Source organism: Miniopterus schreibersii (assembly GCF_964146895.1).
Source record: "Miniopterus schreibersii genome assembly, chromosome: 2".
NCBI classification, from domain to species: Eukaryota; Metazoa; Chordata; class Mammalia; order Chiroptera; family Miniopteridae; genus Miniopterus; species Miniopterus schreibersii.
Window position 1 is genome coordinate 139,762,377 of NC_138102.1, and position 17,616 is coordinate 139,779,992.

At 54.2% G+C, this 17,616-nt stretch overlaps 2 protein-coding genes and 1 long non-coding RNA gene across 4 annotated transcripts; 1 reads left to right on the forward strand and 2 right to left on the reverse strand.

The window, feature by feature from the left end:
• Nucleotides 1–677: 677 nt before the first annotated feature.
• Nucleotides 678–5,609, reverse strand: HOXC10 (homeobox C10). Its single transcript, XM_081130928.1, has 2 exons — nt 4,773–5,609; nt 678–1,658 (listed from the first exon to the last, which is right to left on the reverse strand). The coding sequence occupies exons 1-2, from the start codon at nt 5,521–5,523 to the stop codon at nt 1,381–1,383; spliced, it is 1,029 nt and encodes a 342-aa protein (XP_080987054.1). The 5' UTR covers nt 5,524–5,609; the 3' UTR covers nt 678–1,380.
• A 113-nt stretch (nt 5,610–5,722) lies between these two features.
• Nucleotides 5,723–14,663, forward strand: LOC308554121. Its single transcript, XR_013998340.1, has 2 exons — nt 5,723–6,071; nt 13,961–14,663. It is a non-coding gene; the product is annotated as an uncharacterized lncRNA (long non-coding RNA).
• Nucleotides 14,641–17,521, reverse strand: HOXC11 (homeobox C11; the record flags this gene model as incomplete). 2 transcript variants are annotated; one of them, XM_081130965.1, is made up of 2 exons in its annotated part: nt 14,641–15,604; nt 16,840–17,521. In XM_081130965.1, the coding sequence occupies 2 exons, from the start codon at nt 17,519–17,521 to the stop codon at nt 15,372–15,374; spliced, it is 915 nt and encodes a 304-aa protein (XP_080987091.1). In that variant the 3' UTR covers nt 14,641–15,371. The 2 variants fall into 2 exon arrangements, 1 of the variants encoding a protein (XP_080987091.1); XR_013998337.1 differs by lacking the exon at nt 16,840–17,521 and adding an exon at nt 16,340–16,382 and having other exon boundaries at nt 15,515–15,604.
• Between the last annotated feature and the right edge of the window lie 95 nt (nt 17,522–17,616).

Sequence of the window (17,616 nt, forward strand, 5' to 3'; positions counted from 1 at the left end):
CTTCTCTTACCTTGTCGTCGCCGCCTCCTGCTGCTGCCGGGCTTCTGCTGCTGCTGTCGAGGGGAGGGGGGGTAGCTGAGCTCCTTGTGTCCCCCTCCAGCGGTTAAGTTTATTCCTCTCTTTGGATAGGTGGGGAGCTCTTGGGGGGTTACCCCGGTGGCGGTGGGGTGCGCCTGGCCCAGCACCCCAGGCAATCAGATCCGTCTGCTCCTCAAGATTGCAGTTTGCTCTCTGCCTCTTTCCCTCCTCCAGTCACCTTTAAATGCATCTTTTACTGCAGCACCACATTATATTTGCAGATCATAAAATCCACCTCTCGCGCGCACCAAGACCGTCCTGACATTACTGTTTTATGACCTTGACTTATTGTGGTCACCTGGATAATATTTAAATCAACGTTATGGTCTCTCACTTACATTAAACCCGCCAAGAGACGTTCTAGAAAGGCTCTAGGAGATGAGTCAAACACAAAACACACACATCCACACACTCAGCCTCTTTAGGGAGGGGGGTGTCGCTAAAAAACACTAAAAACAAAAACCACCCATTTGAGGATTATGATTTTGGAAATTTATTAGGATTTTTTTCTCCATTAAGGAAGCTACATGCAAAAGATACAACATACAGAATATCTTTAAATAACACAACTGCCAGACAGGGACAGGGTGATATTGCTGGGGGGGGGGGCATTCTGTCTTTGCTTCACTATGTTCTATTTTTAATTTTTTTGTTCCTCTGGATGGAATTTTTCAGATGTCAGTGAATGGGGGATGTGGGGTGCTAGGAGGATGGGAGAAATGCAGAAAGCAGTACAAATACGAGACTTCAAGCAGATTATTAGAGCGACTGGGAGGTAAAGACACCGAGAGGGTTTGGTGGAGGTGCTGGGCGCTACGACAAACACACAAACACTAACCGAACTTTCCAAAAACGTCTATTATTCTAAGGAGGAAATGCAGCAAGAAAGGAGCGATTCTGACTGTGCTCTGCGAGATTACAGACCTTCTCTGGTTGATTTTTGTCCTCCCCCCCCCCCATCGGGTGGATTCAACCTTAACTTGGCATAGAGAACAGGGTGCTGTGTGCGAGTGCGTGGGTGAGTGAGGGGTTGACACACACACCAGTCACACTCCCACCCTTATCTATGCAGGCACACCACACCCCAAACCCCGGCACCCCATTTCTCATGCTTTAGGTGGACGCATCTTCACAGCACGAACCATTGGTCCCTCGGAAGGAGAGTCTGAGGTCTTTGCCTTTTTGCAGGCGCGTTGCATTTATACTCAGGGAGGGAAAAAAATATACCACCAGGCACAAAGGGAGGAGGGGCGGGAGAGGAAGGAAGGGGGTGAGGAGGGAGGAGGAGGGGAGGCCAAGGGCTCAGGTGAAATTAAAATTGGAAGTAAGTTCCCGGATCCGATTCTCTCGGTTCATTTTCTTGAGTTTCATTCTGCGATTTTGAAACCAGATTTTGACTTGTCTGTCTGTAAGGTTAATGGTCTTGCTAATCTCCAGGCGGCGCTCTCGCGTCAAATACATATTGAATAGAAATTCTTTCTCCAATTCCAGCGTCTGGTGTTTAGTATAGGGGCACCTCTTCTTCCTTCCGCTCTTTGCTGTCAGCCAATTTCCTGTGGTGTTTTCTGCCTTTATCTCCTCTGTTAAAAATAACATTATTTACATAAGTAACCCTGAAGAGGCAACCCCTCCAGAATGCTGCAGCCTTTGCCAGCCTGCTGTGGGGAGGCTGGTGGAGCACAGGGTAGCTGCTCTCACCCCCACAGGCCTGGCTGGTGGAGTCCTCTTGGGCTCAGTGCCCTTAGAATACCTTTGGGGTCTAGATTTACAAGGGAGAGAGACAGGAGGTTCTTGCATCCAAAGCATGTATTAAATTTAAATGAACTTTAATCCACCTTTACCTAGCAGATTCCGAGTACTCCCACCCTCACCCCTCAGCTTGCTGACCCTGCTGGGAGCTTGAAACCTCACCAGGCCCTCCCTCCTCTCTGTTCCATTCCAGCTCTGGGAAAATCCATCCAGAAGGGGAAGCATTCTCCAGGCCCCCAGACCGGGTGGCAGAGTCCACCCCATTGAACAATTCCCAGAGAGTTTCGACCCCTTTCAACTCAGTGGAGGGATATTGCCCCGTTCTCTGCAGCCAGCGGCCACTGCAGATGTCCCATGCCAGACCTCCAGTCTTTGCTCCCACCTAAAGTGTCACGGAGAGAAACTGTCCCATTTGATCAATCTCCCATTGCCAGCTCTTCCTCTCCTGGCCATTTCCCCCAGGTGTGAATAGCTGAGGCAGGGTGACTTATACAGGCAGCAGAGGTCAGGGGCAACAGCTCTGGGCATACTTAGTGGTCCTCAGACAACAGCCCTGGCCATAGGCTCTAAGGTCAAGGGAGAGAGATATCCTGAGGAAATGCAGCCTGTTGGAAGTCTTCTGCCTGATCTACGTAGACATGTATGCATATATTCCTGCAAAGACACACACTCCTACACATCTGCACACACATGTTATTTATATAAGGAGATACTAGAAGTATATAATGTGTATTTCCCATTACCTTATTGATAGCCTCTCTCCCTAGACCACATTTTTGCTGAAATGGACCGGCCTTGCTCTTCAAGCAGCAGAAAATACCTGGGCCATCTTTTCCAGGGAAAAACCCAGAGTCCAGAGACCCAAGAGGGGCACCCAGCAAAAGACTCTGCTGATGGCTCTGCATTCTATCTCTCCCATGTGCCAAATGAAACTGCCAGGTTCCTGGACCTTATCTTGATGGGGAGTGGGGTGGGGGGCCCAGGGGAACCAGGAAGCACTAGAAAAATGCAGACTTGAAGCTGTGGTTTAAAACATCCAAATGTCCTTAAGTCTGCTGCCACCTCTGCACCTGAAGCTTCCTGCCAAATTGTTTACAGGCTCGCCAAGTCTAACTCTGTTTTGTTTTCTTATTGGGGTTTTGGGGTTTTGGGGGAAGGGGAGAAATTGCAAATGGTGTAGTCTAGCCGGAAGCCCTCTTGCCTCTGGCCAGGTGGAGACATCAGAATGGGAGAGGGGAGGCAAGAAGGGCACAGGCAAAGGACGCCTGAGAGGGATTAGCTGGGGTGGGAGGGCTGAGGTTGGTGTTGGGGGTAGGGCAGGAGAGAAAGGGGAGCCTACCAGAAGGGGGGCAGTTTGAGTTAGGAGGTGGACTTGTTAACCTTGACTTTGCTTTTGGTGGGGCTAGAACGCAGCTTTTCCTACCCTAAATCTACACCCCAATCAAGCTCAGGGTCTGAGGAAAGGGTATAAAAATTAAACTTTCATGTTGTACACAGGCCACAATGATGGCTTTGTGAGAGTGTGTGCCTCACTCTCTCCCTCATGCTCATGAACACACCTCATCTTTTGGCCAGGGTCTCCATGAGGTAATTTGCCAAGGCCACCTTTGCAGAGGAGACCCTAGAGGATGAGGTTCTGCCCTTGCCCGCCAAAAGAGTGCATATGAGTATGTGAGTGTGAGCGGGCATGCGTGAGTGTGTGCGAAGCATGTGAGAGGGAGGTGTGTGAGTGTGACACAGGTCGCTGCCAGGCATGCGTGTGCGCCGCATCCATATACAAAGCACCACAAGATCCAAGTCGCCCCCAGGCCACCAACTCTCACTAGTCCATCTGCCTCTACACCCACTGAGTCCTTCTTATATACAGCCTCCAGTAGCCAGTGCCTTGAGGAACAGGTTTATTCCTCCCCTCCCAGTTGGGCCTTTGCTAATGCTTTTGGCTCCAAGTTTTCAAGGAGAGTAGGTCTCCTCAGCCTCACTCCACTGCGCCCATTTCTTCCACATTCTTTCTCCTGGTGTCAGAGAAGGTCCTGAAGGCCTCCAGTTCCTGCAGCAAAAATGAATCTTGAACCCTGAGCTTGAACTCTGGCGAGGCTTTCTCTCTCAAACCAAGATTACAATGAAAACCAACTAAAGCCACACTTCCTTGCCATTGACACAGAAATTTCCCAACCACTCATTTGTAAGCTGCTATTGGAAACCAACGAAAAACAATTTAATTTAACTAGAGAAAAAGCAAAGAAAATAATTTTACAGGGAGACAAAAAACTTAGAGCAGTCCAAATGCCCCTTTCCAAGGCCATACCCAAGCTAGGCGTCTGGGGGAGGCAAGACCTGCCCGGCAGCCCTTCACCTCTACCTCTTCCGGCCCCAGCCCCGCTGCCCAAGGTCCCCGGGTTGGCCAAAAACTGCAGGACCTCAAACCACACGCACAAATGAGACCCACAAACAACAAATCGTGCTTCGCAGAAAACAATTTTTTCAACTGGGAAAACACGCAGTAAAGCGAAATCTCCTTTCTCCCCAGCTTTCCCTAGTCCCTGACCCAAGATCGCCATTTTAAGCGTTTTGCCAGCTTCTGACCGGAGCGGGGAACATCAGCCCCCCCAGGACAATAGCGCAGAGCAAGCAAACCAAAGCTAGGACGGGCCTGGGAGCCGCCGCGCCGGGTGGCTGACCTCGCCCGCAGGCTGCCCGCGGGGCGCGCACTCCCGGGGCCGGGCGCCCGCGGCCGCCGCCGGCCGGCACCTCCACCTCGCTGCCTACCTTCCCAGCCCCAGGACGCGCCACCGGCCCGGCGCTCAGCAGACAGGAGTCGCGAGCCCGGGTCGCATTCCCAGCACCGTCCAGGGCCTCCTCGGCCCAGCCCTCTCCCTTCCCCCGCCCCTGGCAGGAAGACCAAATAACCTAGCGTCCCACCCGGGCCCCTGCCCAGGCGGCCTTACCTTTTGCTTCGTTTTCCGAGGTGTCTGGGCTGGAGTCGCCGGCTTTGGCCAGCTCCTTTTCGCTCTCCAAGGGGCTGCCTTTGGGGCCCACCAGGCTCTGCTCGGTCTTGATCTCATTGGGGCTGGGGGTCTGGCTGTCGGACTTGGGGGTTTCAGGGAAACTCACTTTGCCCCCGAGCTGGGGCGACTCCAGATGTTCGGCGCGCGGGTTGAGACTGGCCCGCTGCTCAAAAGGGGCTTCGAAGTCGTTGGTCCCGGCACAGTGGGGCGGCTTGTCCAGGGCGGAGTAGCTCGGGCTGGCCCGGTAATAGCTGGGCACGGGCACCTCGTGCTCCCCGAGGCAGGACTCTTGCAGGGGGTGAGAGTAGAGAGCTGCCTCGGGGCCACTTTTCGCCCGCTTCTCTGCGCTATACATGCAGCAGACATTCTCCTCCTTGACACTAGGTGGGTAGGAGCAGGAGGACAGCGGCCTGCCAACAGGTTGTTCCAGGCGGTAGGCGGCTTTGGGGTCGCCCCAGGAGTCCAGCTGCGAGAGGTAGGACGGGTAGGTGTTGAGGGCGAGGTTGGGGCTGCTGCCCTCGTCCCTTTTGGAGAGCGAGGGCGTGAGCCCGCAGCCCCTCATCACCCCGCAGTTGAAGTCACTCCCAGATTGCATATACATGCCTGCGCTCCGGCTATAGCGCTCTCCTCCGCCCGGCGCAGCCAAGGGCTCCGCGTACGAGTTCGGAGTTACATTGCGAGGGCATGTCATTTTCAGAGAGAGGGGTTTTTAAGGAGCAATACTACAGCGGAGGAGCTGACATCTTTTTTTTTCCCCCATCCGGGAGGGGGGGGCGGTTGGAGGGGCGGGAGGGAAAAGAAGGGAGGGGGGGAAATATCAGCTCCATAATTATCCGCACATTCGGTCCTCACCATGTGACGGCTAGACCAATGGGATTTGAAAATGGCCTTGATGATTCAGACGGCCGTGACGTCAGCGGGGTCAAGTTGTCGGCAGGCGGAGCGCGCAGCGTGGAGTAACAGCGCCACCTAGCAGCCACCTCGGGGTAGGGGCGCTTGAGCACTTCCCCGCGAACAAAGGAAGCGCCCCCAGGGCTGCAGGGGCAGGAGGAAGGTGGAGGGAGATTGGCTGGGGTGGGGGGGTTTCTATGGAGAATGGGGTTTGTTTACTCTGGAACCAGCCTGTAACTCCCGGGGAGAGGGGCGGAAAGGGGGGAATGCACCAGAGAGGGAGAGAGCGAGGCAACTCGGGGGCTCAAAACAGTCAAATTCAAATTAAAAGGTCAAGACACCGTTCAGGTACTTCCTCCCCTCTCCTCACTTCCCCTTTTCTCTCCTTGGACCCTTGCCTCCGCTTCTTTCCTCGCGGTGGGACTAGGGTAAGGTTTGGCGGGGGGGAGGACTCTAGTGGGCAGAGAAATGGAGAAAAACTTAAAGAATCCCAAACAGAACTAAAGTTTCTGCTCTCCTGTGTCCTAGTTCGGTTGGGCTTGGCCTTTGGGGCTGAGAGCTCGGGACCACCAGTCACAGAAGTTGGTTGAGTTGCAAGTTCCCTGTGGGAGTTGACAGGGAATCTCCAGTGTGTGGGGTGGACCAGGGAGGGGGGGTCACATCACTTCAAGGCTGCTTGGAGAAAGGAGGTTCCGAGGGGACCCAGGGGTGCGGGGAGGAGGAAGCTGGCGTCCCAGGAGTGCCGCCTGGGCCTGGCTGGGTGGGTGGCTCCTGGGTTACCATCTCAGAGGCGGGAAGGCTTTGGCCTTGGGGTGGGTTTCGCTACTTTGCTCCAGGCCCCAGGGGCCCTCGCTTTCCAAGTGACCTTGCTCCCACTTAAACAGGGAATATTCCCTAAGAGAAAGAGGGAACCCGCGGGGCCTCAGCCCATCTGGGGGAGTCTCGTACCACACGGAAAACCAGGACACCAGGCGCGACAAAATCCTACCCAGAGAATTGTCCTTTACAAAGCAAATGAGTTGTGGGTATTTTTGAAAGGCTCTAAGGTACGAGCCCATTATTGTGGTTATTTTTCAGTAAAGGGCAGCGAGAAATAAGGGACAAGTATGTCTGAAATAGTTCCTTCCGTTTCTCCATCGCCTTTCTCCCCAAGCGAACCAAACTCTCCACGCCTTCCTCAAGAAACGGAATCGGGAGAATAACTTGTTTTTCCGGTCGCCCCACATTTTCCCCTGGACAAGCCTCTGGTTTCCATTCCCCAAGGGCAGGAGCCTGGCGGGGAAAGAAAGGACTGGAGCCCTGAGCGCCCTGGCACGGAGGGGAGAGGAGGCTGCCTCGCTTCAGGGAGGCCCAAGCCCGCGGCAACAAGAAGGGGACTTCAGGAATAAATCCGGATTCTCTCATCCATCGGGCCAGACAGAAGGCGCTGGGGTCCCTGAACCCAGGAAAAGCTGGAAGAACATCTATAATGTGTGACTTGCTTGCGGGGCTAGCTAGTGGAGATTTGAAACGGTTTTGTTTTCATTTGCAGGGGTCGCAGTGGGCTCGGCAGAGGGGTTGGCCCGGGCAAGGTTAGCCTGTTTAGGCCCCAAAGGAGACTTGGGACAGCCCGGTAGCACTCAATCCAGGGAGCCTTTTGTCCCACCCCAAGGGAAACGGCAGAGACTTTATGGCCACTCTGTTTGTATTATCTGCATAAGTCTTTCCCCACCAGTTTGATCGAAACTGTTCGCTTTTACGAGGACCCAACGAAAATTCCCCGTCATATTTATCAGCTGGGGATAAAAATTTAGTATGGGAACTGATATTTCCTCATTTATGGGGCGATGAAATTAAAGACCAAAGCAATTGAAAATTATATGGCTTTGGGGGGTTCCCTCCCCCCCTCTTTCACATTGCCTTTATTTTCCTGCCTGGTGTGCCTGTCCCTGGAGTTTGGCTTCCAGTCCCCTGCCCTTGCCTCCTGTTTGGGGTTCTGCTGGGCCCTCTAGCTCACGCTCAGGTGCCACTTGGCCACCTCAGCCTTTCCTGGTTTTTCCCTCAGTGTTGGTAGCTGGGGGCTGGGACGGAGCTACAGAAGCCTCTGCCTGGCCTGGCTGGGGTCCGGCTGGGGCAGCGGGAAGTGGAAGTTTTCGAAGAGCCTCAGAGAGAAAGAGTCTGAGCCCGGCCTGGGAGGGGGTGAGGGAGGCAGGGGAGGAGGGTGAAGGAGACAAACTCCAGATTACCTCTCAAACCCAGGAGCCCCTCCGCTTAACCTGGGGAGCCGGCCGGAGAGCAGTGGAGTCTCTCGGCCTTAGGACCTGTCTCCCCCTACCAGCCCGACCCCCAATCCAAACTCTCTCCTTACCTCACCCGAGAGAGGGGCTGGAGTTGCTTCAGAATCCTTGCCATTAATAATGCGAGTAATCCCCGCGGGAGAAGGAACCTCCCGCCTCGACTCCCACCTCCTCACAAGAACGAATAGTGTTTAAAGTTGAAATAATTAGAAGTATGATAAACATGGCCCATTAATGAAAAAAGAAATCAAATTCATCAGCTTAAGTGGGACCCCCGGTGGGACAAATGTTTGCCTTTAATTACGCAGGATAAACGCGAACCCGGAGCTGTTAAACCGGAGCGGGCGCGGGCGCGGACTCGAACAACTCGCGGGGCTTTGCGGACTCTGGGACTGCGCGCGGCGGGGGCGGCGGGGAGGGAGACGCCGGGCCGAGGGCCGGGCGAGGCGAGCGCTGGTGCGGGTCCGGGAGGAGGACGGTCGGCCGTGGGTTCCAGCCCTGCCCCCTTGAGCTCGGTCTTTCCCGAGGCCACGAGCAAAGGGCCGTTTCAGTCCTATTGTCCGGGCCTGGCGTTCAAAGGCACCCGAGCTGCCACCGCCCGTCCTGCCTGCTGCTGCCGCCAGTCGCCACCGACCCTGCTCCGCGGGGCCAAGGCCCTCAGGCCTGCGCCCTGGGGGACTGGGTTGGGGTCCAGGAGAAACTGCCGTGTTGAGCCACTTCCCCAACTTCGCAGGAGTACCAAGAGACCTGTGACTCTTGGGCTCCTCTTCCTGCCTCAACTTAGGGATGTGACAATCCAGGGGCTGCTGGCCAGAGAGGGGTGCAGGCTGCACCCACAGCTGGACAAATCCCACCTACCAAGAGTCCTGGCCCCTTGTGCCCTTCTTCCCAGTGCCCAGACCCTGGAAGGGAAGCAGGCTGGGGAGGGCTGGGCCTCCCGCAGCCTGTGGGACTGTGGGCCAGGGAGAGGAGGAAGGGGCTCCCTGCACACTCCAGGATGGTCGGTGGGCTCCAGAGGGCAGGCTGAGGGCTGGGGCACTAGGGGTCCCCATGTGAAAACAGAAGAAGGAAAATGGAGTGCTCAACAAACAGAAAGGAGCCTCGGCTGTTTTCTTGGCTCTAGCCCTCAGAGCGTCCCCCGAAACACCCTGATTTCACCAGGGAAAATTAGGGAAGTTATCTGGGGAATTCCAAAGATGAAGAGAAAAAGAAAAAGTGTCTCTTCCTTTGGGGTAAAATAAAATAAAAAAATTGTGTGTATTGAAATCTCATCAAGCGAAATAGAAAACAAAAATTGCACCAGTGGTGAAAATTGCAGGGGGTTTTCCCTCTTGTTTTGGAGTCCCAGATAAATAAGCCTCCTTCCAAAACTTGAAGGAAAGATTTGCTTTTCTTTTTCCCTAACACCAGGCTCTGCCTCAGCTTAACTGGGAGAAGGGAAATCCCAGACAAAATGCAGAATGCTCAGAAGCCCAGAAAAGAGCTTTTCAAACAGGTACAGAGAGGGAGATGGGAGGCCGAGGGAAGCTTGGAGGGGCCTCTGGTTCTGGTCTCAATCTCCTCTCGCAGCCACTTCATCCCGGCAGCCCAGCCACCAGAGTCGCTCTCACATCTGGACCTTGTACACACACTTGCACCCAGATGCTATGGAGTTTACCGTTCACACAAGTGTCTAAATTGTGCTTAGTTTTGTGTACAGAGCCACAAATATTCACTTTTACCCAAAAATGTGCTTCCTGAAATCCCGAGTCCTGAAGTCTGATAACCTGAGCCAGCACCACTGCTTTCTTGCCTTTCCGAAGCCGACCAGTGTTTTAACTTTGCCTCCTGAATCGAAACCAGATAGCAAACACGTCCAAGAGAAGCTTAGGGAGGTGGGGACCGATGGGAGGATGTCTTGAGGGGGGAAGGCCTTGCTCCCCACTTAAATGGTTTGCTTCCAAGTTGCCCCAGTAGGTCGGGTTTCCAGCCAGAGCCAGGGCTGTGGCTGAGCCGGTTTACTCCGGCGAAACCCCCGCTCCTTCCTTACCGGCTAGGTTCCTTTTCCAAGATCTGTTTTCCATCATTTACCTTTTTCTTTCTTTTTATTTAATTATTCTTTTTTTCTCTTCCTCCTTTCTCTGCAATTTTTTCTTTCCTTCTCTTTTTACTGCAGTTCATTTTTTTCCCTTCTCTGTTTCTGATCCCTTCTCTTTCTTCCTTAATTCATTGTCTTTCTTATTTTCCCTTTTTCCTTCTTTTTTTCCTTTTGTACAATTTATTCTTTGCTCGTTTCTTTCCTTCTCAGTGCTTTCCTTCCCCTTGACTTTCTTTCCTAGCCTTTCTTGTTTGTCTCTGTTGCGATGGGTTCCGCGAGGGGAGAGCATCAGGCTCGGTCGCATCCCTCCCGGCCGGCTGCTCAGGCTTGGAATTGACCTTCTCCTGCCTCCAGTCTTAACTCGGCTTCTCACAAGGGGAAGTGCAGGGCTGCCAGCAGCCAGAGGCCAGGCCTCAACAGTCGCCATTAGAGAATGAGAAGCTGACTCCGACGGCTCCCTGCGGCGCTGGTTCCAGGGCTCTCAGGTATCTTCATTTCCATCTCCCCAAAGGAGCCTTGTCCACCAGGCCTATCTTTGGAAAATTTAGCTCCATCTTTGTGTTGACTTCCAGAGCTGAACATTAAAATAACCTCAATTTGAGCCCAATTGATATCCCTAAGGCTGGAGTCAGGGGAAATGCTGGAGTGGGGTTCTGTCAGTCCCAGGTAGGGAGCAGATCCAAGGGTCACCGGTGGGCTTAGTAGCCCAAGGCCATGTCCACTTGGGCACTTTTGTCCTCTGAGCTCCCAGACTGCAGCCCTGCTGGCCGACCTTCTCCTCCTGTCCGGCAGCCACTGCAACCTCTGGGCAGGAATTTCTTGGCGCTTTGATTTCCGCCTTTCTTCAAACTCATTGTGGAGTTAGCAGGAGGCAGGGCTCTGTGTACAGAGACCCTCCCAAATCCCAAATATGCGGTCTGAATCAAAGTTACGGGTTTCTACTTTATGCAGTGGGTTGAGGGTCTGTGCAGGGGTGTGTGTGTGTGTGTGTGTGTGTGTGTGTGTGAGAGAGAGAGAGAGAGAGAGAGAGAGAGAGAGAGAGAGACAGAGACAGAGAGACAGAGACAGAGAGAGAGGGGGAGAGAGAGAGATTGAGAAAGAGAGGGGGGAGAGAATGATGCCTGCAGTCAAGAGGGCGTGGTGGGGGAGGTCTGGTCCTGCTTACATTGGCAGCCCCCAAAGCTGGGTCCAATGTGGGCCTCAAAAAAGATTGACCTCAGTCTTTAAGGCTTGTTTTGCCTTAGGCGGAGGGAGGCAGCTCCAGACACCACCCCCTACTGGGATCCCAGAGCCTCTGTCTCCCCAACCTCCCCCAAATCTTGAAATTTCATTCCATAGCAAGACTAAAACTTTAAGTTTTAAAAAAATGGGAGGAGGAATCTTGTAAAACTTTTATGCCAAACAAAGTTATAAAAACTTCCCGGGCGATGCCTTTTCCAAAGGTTTATATGAATAATAAAGAGTGCAGTCGCGTGCACGGGGTTCTGGCGGGCTGTGAGAAGGGAGGGTTCAGCTAACAGCATTATCCAGCCCTGGGGCACCAGAAAACCCCTGGGACTGCCCCCTTGAGGGAATTTTGGCTCAGAAACGAATTGCCCTACAGATTCCTGAGAGAGGCGGGGAGAAGGAAGGGGTGGTGCCCTTGACTCCCTTGAAGTTCAAAGTTCTTCTTTGCTCTGGTGAGAAAAGCCCTCTCTGCCTTCAGCCCACTCAAGAAATTAGCCCCAGGTAGTCTCTCCCCCTCTGGTTGAGAACTGGCTATCCCCAAGCCTGTTCACCTTTCAGATATCTAGTCTGCAACTTTCCTGTTATCTCAAAGCAGATCTCCCCATCCTCTCTATCTGGGACATTTAGCATCCATGGGCTTTCTCTCAGAGGCTCTTGGTGGGGCTTGTGTGAACCATCTTCCAAGGGGCCCTGGCATCATCGTTTCCCAACAACTTAGGGGTCTGAGTGACAAAGAAACCCCAAACCCAAGGCTGGCCTCAACCCATTTCTCTTTTCAAGTCCCCCCAGGTTCCTCCCGCACCCCCAAAGCCCATAGTGGGAGGGGGAGGGACTCAGAGTGCTCTCTCTCAGCCCACACCACTTAATACCCTTGTAAACTCCCACGTGCGCTATAAACTTGGATTTTTACAACCAACATTCCTCCTTAGCTCCAGGAAACTTTGAACTCGGCCTCGGGTTTATTTACTGGGGGGGGGGGGGTGGCAGGGAAAGGGGGTTGGGGAGCTTGGAGCTGAGGAAAACTAGAGAAGGGGAAAATGCCAGGCAAGGGGGTAATGGAGTGGGGGTCTGGGGAGTGTTGGGGGTGCCAAGACCGTCCGCTGCCGGTTTGTTTACTATTTAGGGCGGAAGCGTTTTCTAACACAGGCCAGACTGGGTCGTTAAGGGCGAAATGAAACTGGGTTTAGAGGCGCGGGGAGGGGGGGCGCTTTATGGCTGCGTCTAGACGAGGATCTTTTGTTCCAGGGCAGCACCATGGCTGGAGGGGATTACCCTGAGTTTAGCCCAGAGTGCCCCTGACCAGGAGGGTTGGACATCCCCAGAGTATGAAGGTGGGTTTGTTTGGGAGACAGAGAACCCTTTTTTCTTATTTTTAGAGGGTCCCCAAGGACTGGCAGGTTCCTGGGCCTGGGTCACAAAAGCTTTGTTTTTCTTTCACTATGACTCCCCCCATCAACCTTCAGAAATCCCTTCTAAAGCTGGAGATCTTTTCTGGGCTGCACATTGCAGGGAAAGTGGTAGTTGCAGATTTAAAATATTTTTCTCCAAAATCAGGAGTCATTGGAGATTAATATTTTGCTTTATAACAGATTTATTCTACAGAGTTATCTTCATGTTATTTTATTGGAAACATGGCCAGCAGGCCAATATTCCTTGATTTGACCAGTAGATAAACACCACATACCTAGAGAAGTCTCATGCACACACACATGCACACATATACATAGAGGACCCTCAGTTGCATTCCTGCTGACACTCACTAAACACACTGCCAGTAGTTACACACCACAGAGGACACAGGCCCTAGATGTGCACGTGGTCAGGTTTACTTCATACTATAGGAAACGCGTGCAAATAATATTCCTTCTCATGTGTACACATAGGCACGCTGATTTAAATAAAAATATTTGTGTGTGGTCACATTGGGGACCTGTGGGGCTGCATTGCATATACAGCTTAGTTTGCAAATTTTGTCTCAAAACCACATTTACAAGTTAGAGATTCAGAAACCTAAGCTGCAGGGATCTCCGTCATCAAAAAAGGACAGCGGAGCCTAGAAGCAATAATCCATAGTTCTGGCACTTTTATCTTTAGTTCAGCAGAACTGTATTGACAAAAACATTTTCTTTGAATTACATAAGAACAGTTCCGAAGAGGGGGGAAGATAAGAGAATTGGTCTCAAATCTCTGACCCCAAATAACGAATTCGGATCAGAGACTTCCAGAATGCCCTCACTGAAAGTTCTGAAAGGTCTATGGTTATCTTTACATAGAAGAAACATGCAGCAAATATAGATGGGTGTGGTCGACTGTTCCCACAGGTCATCTTCCCCAGTGTCCCACCCCATGCCAACCTCTTAGAAAACAAATCTCTGGGGCTTTCTCCTCTGGGGCACCCAGTGTATAAACATTAGGGTGACCCCAGACTAAGGTATTGTTGTGTCTGAAGGAGTCTGGCCATTTGTGCTTGAGGAGAAAGGGCCCAGTCCCACCTTCCCACCCTCAGGGGCAGCCAATGTGAGGAAAGGAAGGGGGCTGGTTTCTCCTCCTCTCCCCTCCCTCCTTCAAAATTGTGTATAAAAATTCCAATACAGTCTTCTCATAGAGAAAAAAAAATGAAAGCCTTATCCTCAACCCTACACATTTAACTTCAACAGACGGAGACATCTGGCAGGAGGACGGTGGAGCCAAGAAAATTCCTATAAATTTAAATTCGATGATGGTTACAATTAACTCCACAACAAACGTGTACTTAAAACGGAAAACATTGCTGGGCATTTGGACACAGCTTGGGCTGCACATGAGAAAGGAGAGCTTTAAGAGGAGCCATGGAATATTCTCCGCTTGAGAGCGGGAAGAAGCTACAGCCACACTCTGGCCCCTGCCACTGGAGAGGGGTGGGGTGCAGGCCCACCAGCCTTGGCCTACCTCACCTTCCCATGCCTGTCCTCACCACCAGCGCTCTCCCCGTCTGCCTCCTCCTCCACCTTGAGAGCATTGAGGGTTTTAAGAGGAGAGAGGCTAATAAAAGGGTCAAATAAAATCATAATATTGAACAGAATGAAATATCTTTATTTGCCACCAAAAGAATTTCACAGCAATCCCTCCGGGACAGGAGCAGGGTGGGGGATTGCACATGTACACGCACTCACACACAAGGAGAGAGGTGGGTGATGTGAATCTCATTCCAGGCGAGTGTTCCCCCCACCCCCTCAGGGTAGAAAGAAACGCTTGTGAAACTTATTTACAAAAATTCAGGCCCCAGCATGGGGGAGGTGCCCAATGCTATCTCCCTAATGCTAAGCCCACGCCAATCTTTTTTTTTTTCCTTAAAAAAAAAAAAAAAAAAGGAGGTAACAACTGCATAAACTATAGCTATAAATCCATGGAGTGGGGCACGACTTGGAAAAAGGTTGGGAATCCTCAATGCACCAGTTAAGAAATTTCAAAGGAGGGCTCTACACATTCACAGGGCGAACAGCTAGGCTCGGGCGGGGCCTGGGCGCAGACGGAGGTAGGACACGGACTTTGCACACCTAACACCAGGTCGAAGGTATAGAAATTTCACAGCAAGGCAGGATCACATTTAGCTGCCCCCTAGCAGTGGGGCAGGCGGGGTAGGGGCGGGTAGCCCGAGAAGTCTTCCCTCGCAGACACGGTGTTTTAGCAGATTTTTTCACTTGTGCAAGGGAAAGCTTTTAGTCCAAGGATTGTTCGGCTCAGGCGCCCAGGACTCTTGCCCTTCCCCCACCCAATCCGAGCAGCAAGACATTGTAGCAAGGTGTGTTTTCTTTTAAATAAAGTCTTGGCCTCGGCGCCAACGTAGTCCACTCGCCGTGGGTCAGACACTTTCCTTCACCCCCTTCCAGGCCCGGTGCCCGTCCCGCAGCGAGAGTCAGACTGAAGGTGAAGGAGGTTCCGGAAGGAAGTGCGGGCAACGGCAGTGGGGACCAGCCCTGGCCACAGTCCAGTTTTCCACCCGCGGAAAGAAGGCGAGTTAGAAAATAAAAAATAAAAATAAAATAAAATACCCCCCTCCCCCCACCCCGCAAAGGGCCTGGTCTGCGGTTACAGCAGAGGATTTCCCGAGAAATATTGCAGCCGGTCTCTGCTTAGTTTTTTTTCTTTCATCCTTCTGTTCTGAAACCAAATTTTCACTTGTCGGTCTGTCAGGTTCAGCATCCGGGACAGCTGCAGCCGCTTCTCTTTGTTGATATACACGTTGAAGAAAAACTCTCGCTCCAGTTCCCGGATCTGGAATTTCGAATAAGGGCAGCGCTTCTTGCGGGTGCGGGGGGCGTCTGGAGGGGAGGGGGGCAAGTGCGAGGAGAGGAGGGGGAGAGAGACACGTGAGACCCGGAGGACCCCAGACCGCTGAGCGCTCCGCGGCCCTTCTCCCGGCCCCGCCGCCAGGCAGCCCTCCCGCCGGCCGGCCTGCTCTCTCCACGCGGGCCGCGGCGCGGAGCGGCCACGAACCCCCCGCCAGGTCTAGCTGGTCCCAATCCCGGGCCGCCGCGGGACCCCCTCCCCTCGGGCGAGCGCCTTGGCTGGCGGAGTCTAGGGGGAGAAGGAAGCCAGCCGGGGCCCAGCGCGTCCCCGGGCCCCCGCCTGCTCAGCCGCCCGCCTCCGCCCTTCCCCGCGGTCCTCCCAGGGACTCTGGAAGCCCACGGACCCCTTCCCCAGAAATAGAGGGGTGGAGAGCAGCGGCGAACAGGCGCGCAGAAGTGCGAGTGGGAGAGAGCAGCGGGGAGGCGGGGAGGAGGCGAGCGAGCGGTCGCCAAAGACGCCCGAGAGCCGCGCCCGGGGGCCCCGGCCGGCCGCGCCTTCCCATCGCCGGGCCGGGCGGGCCTGAGGCCGCGGGGCGCAGACGAGCGCTGAGACCCAGGCCTGGAGCAGCGTGGCGCCGGGACCCGCCTCTCCCCAACCCTCTGTCGCCGCTGACCCCGGGTGGCTCCGGGTTCTGCTCAAGGACCCGCGAAAACAGTTAGAACCTTTCAAAAATAGTTTTTAAAAGAAGCAGAGCAGCTCTGGCTGACCTCTCGGGTCCCAGGTTCTGCTCCATTGCCTCTCTCTCCCACCACTCCCCCTCTCTGAGTTTCTCCGTCTTTCCCTCGCCCTCCCCTTCCTCCCCCTCCACCCCTCCCCTCCCTCCCACCCCTCGGCGGCCCGGCTCCCCGTCCTTCCTTAAATGCTCCTCTAAGTTCACGATCAAAGTTAATATCGCCCGCGATGGTGGCGCTTTTAAAAATTTCACAGACAGAGGGAGATAACAGGGAGGGGGGGGTTCACCCGGCTTTTCCAAAGAGCCCTTTTCCCTCCCTCCCCACCCCTTCTCCATCGTAAAAAGTCGAGTCGTTGGGAGAGAGGGCTTTGTAGGTTATAATAAAATCCTTTGAATGCTTATAAAACTCCACATAAAATCAGACTGACCCAAAACACGAGGCTGTCCCCGTTCCCTCGCCTCCCCCCGACCCTCGCCCTCCCTCTCTCGCTCCCTCCCCCGCTGCCCGCCTGTTTCCCGGCCGCGGCTACCTACTGGGGGCGGCTCCCTTGGCCGGCTCCTTGGCCGCCGAGTGGGCTGAACCGGACGAGCTGGGATTCGTGTTTTCCTCTTCGGCCTCGGCCTCGGCCCCCGCCTCAGCCCGGGACGCTAGTCCCGAGGCCGGGGGCGCCTCGGGCTCCCCCTTGGCCTCCCCCTTGCCGGGGCAGGGGGGCTCGGCCGGCGCGTCGCCGCCGCCGCAGTAGGCGTTGTCGAAGAAGCGGTCGAAGGCTTGGGGCAGGACGCTGTTCTTGTTGACTGAGGGGTAGAAGCCGGCGGGGGCCGCGTGCGGGGCGCTGGGGTGGTGGTGGCCGCCGTAGGAGCCTTCGTTTTTCATGAGGATCTCGGTGACGGTGGAAGGAGGCAGGCACTCCCGGTGCATGAGCTCGTCGGCCGCCGCATAGCAGGAGGAGTAGCTGTTCCGGTGGTGCCACTTGCCGGACGGCTCCAGGCCGTAGGAGACCTCCCGGACCGGGGGCACCTGGGCGGAGTAGGGGTAGGAGATCTGACGCGACGGGGCCTGGGGCAGGAAGGAGGAGACCGTGGAGAACTCGGGCACGTAGTAAGTGCAACTGGGCAGATAGAGGTTGGAGGCGCAGCTCCCTCGCTCGCCGAAATCAGCGCCCCTCTCCTTGCGCGACGGCGAGCAGAAGTTGCCCAGGTTGACCGAGTTAAACATCGTTCTCTTCTCCTGCCGGCTCCAGATGGAGGTTTTGGACCCGGTCTAGCGAGGGGGGAAATTTTGGGAAGGCGAGATGACGCGTTATCCGTCTT